Source organism: Orycteropus afer, unplaced genomic scaffold (genome assembly GCF_000298275.1).
Source record: "Orycteropus afer afer isolate SDZICR_OR568_19922 unplaced genomic scaffold, OryAfe1.0 scaffold00174, whole genome shotgun sequence".
NCBI lineage: Eukaryota > Metazoa > Chordata > Mammalia > Tubulidentata > Orycteropodidae > Orycteropus > Orycteropus afer.
This window is the reverse complement of record NW_006921761.1, coordinates 2,012,073-2,019,056: the sequence shown is the minus strand read 5'-3', so window position 1 is coordinate 2,019,056 and position 6,984 is coordinate 2,012,073. Positions and strand designations below refer to the sequence as shown.

At 42.6% G+C, this 6,984-nt stretch overlaps 1 protein-coding gene across 1 annotated transcript in view; it reads left to right on the top strand.

Annotated features, from left to right (window-relative positions):
- The first annotated feature begins 395 nt into the window (after positions 1-395).
- The window catches only part of ZCCHC7 (zinc finger CCHC-type containing 7), a 261,868-nt gene continuing 255,279 nt past the window's right edge, over positions 396-6,984 (top strand). The window contains 1 exon segment of the mRNA XM_007947000.2: positions 396-999. Within this exon segment, the coding sequence (XP_007945191.2) occupies positions 396-999 (604 nt within the window).

Sequence of the window (6,984 nt, the reverse complement as noted above, 5' to 3'; positions counted from 1 at the left end):
TTATTTCATATACATCTTGTAACTAGCACTGAAGTAAGCGAGGTTAACCAGATATTCTTATGTATCCTTTTGGTCAAGGTTCAAAAGGCCATAAGATTAATTTTTAGTTGAGGTAAAAATATATACTAAAATAGTAAATTTGATAATTTTTTCCTCTTGTGGCTTTTAGCTATAGTTGAAATAATACTCCTGCGTTGGAATATATACCTGAAAAGATGAAGGGTGGAGGAATAGTGAGAGCTACTTAAAATTTTAAGTTGCTGAGAACAGTGGTAGCCTTACATAGAAGTTGTTTCTAAGGGCTGACAGTATTATGTAGTAAAGAGACGTGGTCTGAGCTTTCTCAATCCCTTTGTGTGACTTTGTCTTTTACAGAGTGAAGCTCATGACTTTCCATGATGTTTGGTGGTTATGAGACTGTAGAAGCGTATGAAGATGACCTTTATCGTGAACACTCATCGAGTGAAAGTGTCGACAGTGAGGTGGAATTTCAGCTCTACAGCCAAGTTCATTATGCCCAAGATCTTGGTAATGCCAGAGAGGAAGAACAGGAAGAGAAGGACTCTGGGAATTCTGAATCACTGAGTAGTAAACCAAATCAGAAGAACCTAATTGTCCTTTCAGATAGTGAGGTCATCCAGCTATCAGATGGGTCAGAGGTTATCACTTTGTCTGATGAAGATAGTATTTATAGATGCAAAAGGAAAAATACTAGAATTCAACCACAAGAAAAGACCCGGGGTCCTCCTGCTTTTCTTCATTCTGATGAGTTGGCTGATCAGAAATGTAAGAGGGATATTGAGAAGCTCAAACCTGAGGAGAGATCAGGTACAGTCCAAGAGGTCATGATTATAGAGGTCAGTTCGAGTGACAAGGAAGACAGCACCATCTCAGAAAGCGAGGAGGTGGAAAGCTGGATGCTGCTGGGATGTGAAGTAGATGACAAAGACAATGGCATCCTGCTCAACCTTGTGGGATGTGACAGTTCTGTTGGTGAAGGTTAGTATCACGTTGACCATTTTGAAAAGTAGTGTCATCTTTAATAAGGAAGACTGCTTTCTCTAGACGAAAAACCAGTAGGGTCTGCTCCATTTAGTTTCTCACCTTTTAGACTGCTCTAGTGATGGTCTGTCTGAACATCAGAAAGAGTGTGTCAGAATCCTAAAGACATTCTACTTCTGCTCTGAGCAAAGTCCTGTCTGCTTCCTGATTGGCCAGAGCCAGCTCTGGACTTGAATTCTTAGTTCCCCTCTCTCTCTGCTTGATACCACAGGTGAGTACTCTGTTCACCTCTGACATTGACCCTGTATTCTCATTCTGCTCACTCTGCTGGGACTACTACATCTAAATGATTTGCTTACCCAGGACCTGGCCAGATAGCAAGCATGGGGAATGTACACAGAGGATATGGGGTTAGGATTTCAGGAACTCCACAGTCAGGAAGCCAAGATAAATTGGGAGCTCTGGTAGCATAGTGGCTAAGACATTTGCCTGCTAACTAGACGGCTGGCGGTTCAAACCCACCAGCCACTCCTCGGAAGGAAGGTTGGGCAATCCTACTTCCGTAGTGATACTGCCTTGGAAGCCCAAGGAGGGGTCGCTATGAGTCGGGTTTGACTCGACGGCACATAACAACAACAACAACAACAGTCAGGAAGGCAGGGAACTGTGAAGAGCTGTAAGTCTGCAGTGGACTGTCGGAGGGAATGCCGATTCACATCTCCGAGCGTTGAACCTCAGTGATGCCTTTGTCTCCTCCATCAGGTCTTCACCTAGTCTTGATGTTTGTTCCTTTACAAAACCTTTACCTGTCACTTTCTCCCCATTATGCCTAATGCCTGGACACTTGGATAGTTCTCTAAGTGTTCTTTCTTCCTCAATATTTGTTCTGCACACTGTTGTTAAATCAGCAGTCTTGAAATGCCCTTTTATTTGCAGTACTTTACTGATGCTCCAGAACCTTTGACAGCACCCTGCTGTCCTTACAGGCGGTTGTGGCATTGAATGGAGGCAGTACTCGAGAGCCCTGGGGATCTACAAACTATTTTTTGTGGGAGCTGTGTAGTGAATATTTCAGACTTACAGGCCACAGGGTCTCTAATGCCTTAGTTCTGCCTTTGTAGTACAAAAGCAGTCAGAGATAATACTTAAAGAGATGGAAGTGGCTTTTCCAGTAAAACCTTTTGTTATAAAAATAGGTGGCTATCCCAGGCTGTAGTTTGCCAACCTTGAAAATTAGATAGCTAAAGGAAGAAAATAAATAGAATAGCAGCTTCAACATAGAGCAGAATCAAAATGTTGTCAGAGTAAGGAGATCTGCTAATATATTGAGGTGGAGGTGAGAAATTTTTGGAAAAGGAAAGATTAAACCTAATGATGGGGAGGGGATCTAGGTAGGAGAGGGGTTGATGTGTATGTTGATGACTTAGTCTTGAAAAAGATGATGAGGGGAGCTAGGTAAGAGAGGACATTGATGTATACGTTGATGAATTAGTCTTCAAAAGGAGAAGACACAGCGTTAATTACTAAATCACCACACATTTATAGAGAGGCAGAGAAAGAAGGATAAATCCAGAGGGGTTGAGGTGGAGAGGCAGGGGGTAAGGGAACGTATGAGGGCGTGTGAGAACATGAAAGCCATAGTGGCAGTGGCAGTGGGCAGGGGTTAAGTGGAAGGTTGGCATGTGGACAGAATGTTTAAGTGCTATGGGGGACACTCTTCCTAGTATTTTAAAGATGACCACCTCTAACTTCAGACATTTTTGTGGATCCCCAGATGATGTTAAGTTATATTTTTGATATACATAGACCCCAACTTAGGACATATTTAAGTTACAACAAACCTGTCCTTAACCATCATCCATTCTTTCTGTGCATCTTTGTTGTTGTTTGTGCTGTCAAGTCGGACCCGACTCACAGCGACCCCTCCTTGGGTTTCCGAGGCAGTATCACTATGGAAGTAGATTGTCCAACCTTCCTTCCGAGGAGTGGCTGGTGGGTTTGAACCGCCAGCCTTCTGGTTACAGTCAAGTGCTTTAGGCACTAGCTCCCAGAGCTTCTGTGCATCTTAGTAATGTGTATTTCATGCACTGTTGCAGTAGGGAGTGTGCTGATGTTACCATTTTCATGCCAACCCCCAAAGACAAATAAAGTTCAGATTGATAAAGATGCTGATAATGAAAGACAGTAATAACGAAAACAGAAAAAATGAAGTATTTGACTTACAGTCGAATCATCAGAATGGAGCCCTGTTGTAATTTGGGGGTTACCTGTATTTATTAATTGAGAAAATTCATGTTAGTGGCAAGTTACTATTGAGTACTTTCTTAATGGCTTCGTGTTGTATTAACCCCAACATTGTCCACATACTTGAAACGTACTAACACACGTGCTGGGAGAAGGTCTCTATATAACGTGTGTCCCTCTGGAGATGCATTGTGGTGGTGTTATGTGCCGTCCAGTCGGCCCCCACTCATAGCGACCCCTCCTTGGGTTTCCGAGGCAGTATCACTATGGAAGTAGATTGCCCAACCTTCCTTCCAAGGAGTGGCTGATGGGTTTGAACTGCCAGCCTTCTGGTTAGCAGTCAAGCATAGGCACAATGCTACCAGAGCTCCCAATTGTAGTGACCCATTTTACAGCCCCTGGAAGTCTGGGGCTCTTAAAGTTAGAAATTGTTATAGTAACAATTGTTATAGTAACACAGAGAATAAAAGGATTGCTTAGAAGTAGTATTCCATCAGAATTAAGAAAGGAACTTGTGATGAACTTGCTCTGAAGGGTTCCAGAGCTGTTTCCAATAGCCTGGGGCAAGAGGAGAAAGCTCAGATCACCCAGGGTTAGGCTTAACGTTAGGGAAAGGGCCTATGTGGTGGTGTGTTCTCTGAATTGCTTCTGATTGAGGTCACACGCCGTGTCCTTGGTCTCTGGCATTGACGATGATCAAATCGGCATCTCCTTTGCTTGCCTCTTTCTGGAGTTGCAGTTCCCTGTGTCTACTAAATATTTCTATTTGCGTATCTCAACTTCGTTTCAGATTTAACATACTAAAGAGAAAGCTTGGTAGATTGAAAAGAAAGTTTGTTATTTTTCCTTTGAAACCAGCTTTCTGTCTCTTGGTTTCTACCATTTCACTCAAGAATGTGTAGAAATGATGATGTTGATGGTGGGATGTGGGGAGGTTGGGAAAACCATGAACTAGGTGCCTAGCTGAATTCATTGAGGAGCTCGGCACTGTTTTATGAGTGTGGTAAGTGAGGGCGATGAGAAAATGGAGAGGATGTGAACCTGCATGAAATCAACCACTTTAAAGTTGACAATTCCCTGGGCATTCAGTGCAGTCAGAATTTTGTGGAATTAGCGCTTTTTGTCTAATTCCAAAATGTTTTTTATCACTCTTGAAGCAGACACCTTTCCCATTAAGCACTCACTCCCTATTCCCCCTGCCCCTAGCCCCTGGCAACCACTAAGTTGTTTTCTGTCTCCGGGGTTTACCAATTCTGGATATTGTTTGTAAATGGAAAAATGCAATAGGGAAGCGTTGGTGTCTGACTTTCACATGGTGTCCTGTTTTTGACGTTTGTTGCAGTTGTAGCAACTTGTTCAAAACCACATTTTTCTCTTTGGCTGACTAGTATTCCATTGCGTGGATACACCACATTTTGTTTATTCATTCATCCTTTGATGGATATTTGGGTTGTCTTTATGTTTTGGTTATTGTGAATTGTGCTGCAGTGAATGTTGCTGTCCAGCCACCTGTTTGAGCTTCTACTTTCTAGGCTTGGATATACTCCTGGGAATAAAATTTAAATTGGAATTTTAAACCAATCAATAAGCAGTATATGTAGTGTTGATGCCTATTGGAGTGTGTTGTCACTCTCATCGTTATTCTCCCTTTCATAAGTAGCTTTGGTAATAGATCTGGTGCAGTTCATAGAGATGAGATTTTTTGACGTCAGTGGAGGTTTGTGGAAATTCCGGCATGCTTTTGAACACTGGCTGTAAAGCAGCAGTGGCTGTTTGTGCACTGTCTTCCCCCAGAACTCCAAAAACCATGGCATTTTAAAAATACAGTCTAAGAGAAAAGGTTACAGATCCTTGACGGAAAGTTTTTCCAAACTCAGACATCTCCTTATGATAAAAACAAACTCACTACCATCAAGTAGATAATGACTTATAGCGACCCCCTGTGGGTTTCTGAGGTGGCAAATCTTTACGGAAGTAGACTGCCCAGTCGTCCTTCTGTGGAGTGGCTGGTGAGTTTGAACCGCCAGCCTTCTGGTTAGTAGTCACTTGCCTTAGGCACTGCGCTTCCAGAGCTCCGTCTTATGATAGCATAATTATTTGCCGTATCTGCTACCTTTATTCCCGTTAATTGGAAATCATCACACATTTAGTGAGCATCTACTCCATGTAGAAGACAAGTGCTAGGGATTTAAAGTGACCAAAGGTACAGTCCTAGCCTTGGGTGGTGTAGTGTCTTATGGACGAGACAAAATGTAACAGGCTAAGTAATTTATGGAAGTCTCTTAACCATGGGAGTTAAGTCTCTTAATATCCTGGTGATAGATGTGGTTGGAAAGCTTAACATCTTATAAAAAATAGGACGAATGAACTTGAGGTAGTCCGAGAACCCATGAAAGACTATATACATACGTGTTTTCCATTTACTACTGTCGAGTTTGAGGTCAAGAGCACAGTACCACTTCTCACTCTGTGCAGGCTTCAGGCTTTCCCTCACCGCTTCCGTTTCAGTGAGATGCTGGTTGTTTTGCTTTACTGGCAGATCATTCACAATAAGGAGATCCTTGTTTCCCTTCTTTTCTTCATCTGAACATTCAGCGTGTTTCTGATTTTCTGATTTGAAGTTGATGCCTAGCATCCTGAGGTTCTGTGGAGGTCTTGGAGATGTAATCCTTATTTGACTGCCCAGCCTGGCCTTCCTCAGGATGTACAGCCTGTGGTGGTGGTGGTGGAGGTGGTGGTCTGCTTGTAAGAAGTACATATCAAGCTTGGGCCTCCAGCACCTGTCACAGAGGACGTGTAGTGCTCTCCCTACTGAGGAATGTAGGGGTTTATTTCTAAGGTTTGGGTTTTACTTCTTTCACTTTATTGCCTCTTGCCTAAGGCTTCTTTATAAAAACAGTATCTGATCCGTTACTAGTTTTCCTTTTTAAGTTTCCAACACTTACTTTCCTTTTATTATCTGAGTACCAGTGACTTCCAATTCTCTTATGTTAGAAAAACAGATTACCTGGTTGCAGAAAAGATGCACCAAAGGAAATCAGCATTTTTGTTTAATTTGGAGGGATCCCAAGTTTGGGAGGGGTTAGTCCATGGTAGATAATGACAGGGAGAGCTATAGATGAGTGCTGTAGAATTATAGGAGAATAATTAGCAACTTGGGAGCTCTGGTAGCATAGTGGCTAAGTCACTTGCCTGATAACCAGACGGCTGGCGGTTCAAACCCACCAGCCACTCCTCGGAAGGAAGGTTGGGCAATCCTACTTCCGTAGTGATACTGCCTCGGAAACCCAGGGAGGGGTCACTCTGAGTCAGGGCCGGCTCGATGGCACATAACAACAATAACAATTAGCAACTTATTTTCCTGATTATAAAAAGGACATTATTAGCTCTAGAAGTAATGGTTAGCTCTTTTTCGTTAAGTTATGAAATTTCAGAGTATACGAAAATAGAATATTATACTTGACCTCATGTCCTCTAACCCAGCTTCAGCAATTTTCAGTGTATGATTGATGTTTTTTCATGCATATCTGCTGCCTGTATTGTATGAAACACATCACAGACGTCGTATCATTTCACTTATATACACAGTGAAACCTGTGAGAAGACATTGTATGATTTCACTTATATACACAGTGAAACTTGTGAGAGCCGGAGGCGTCGGAATGGCTTTGTTTTCCTGGGTCTCTAGAGTTACCTGCCTTTAACGGCGTGCAGTGTGACCACTTTTCTGTCACTCCT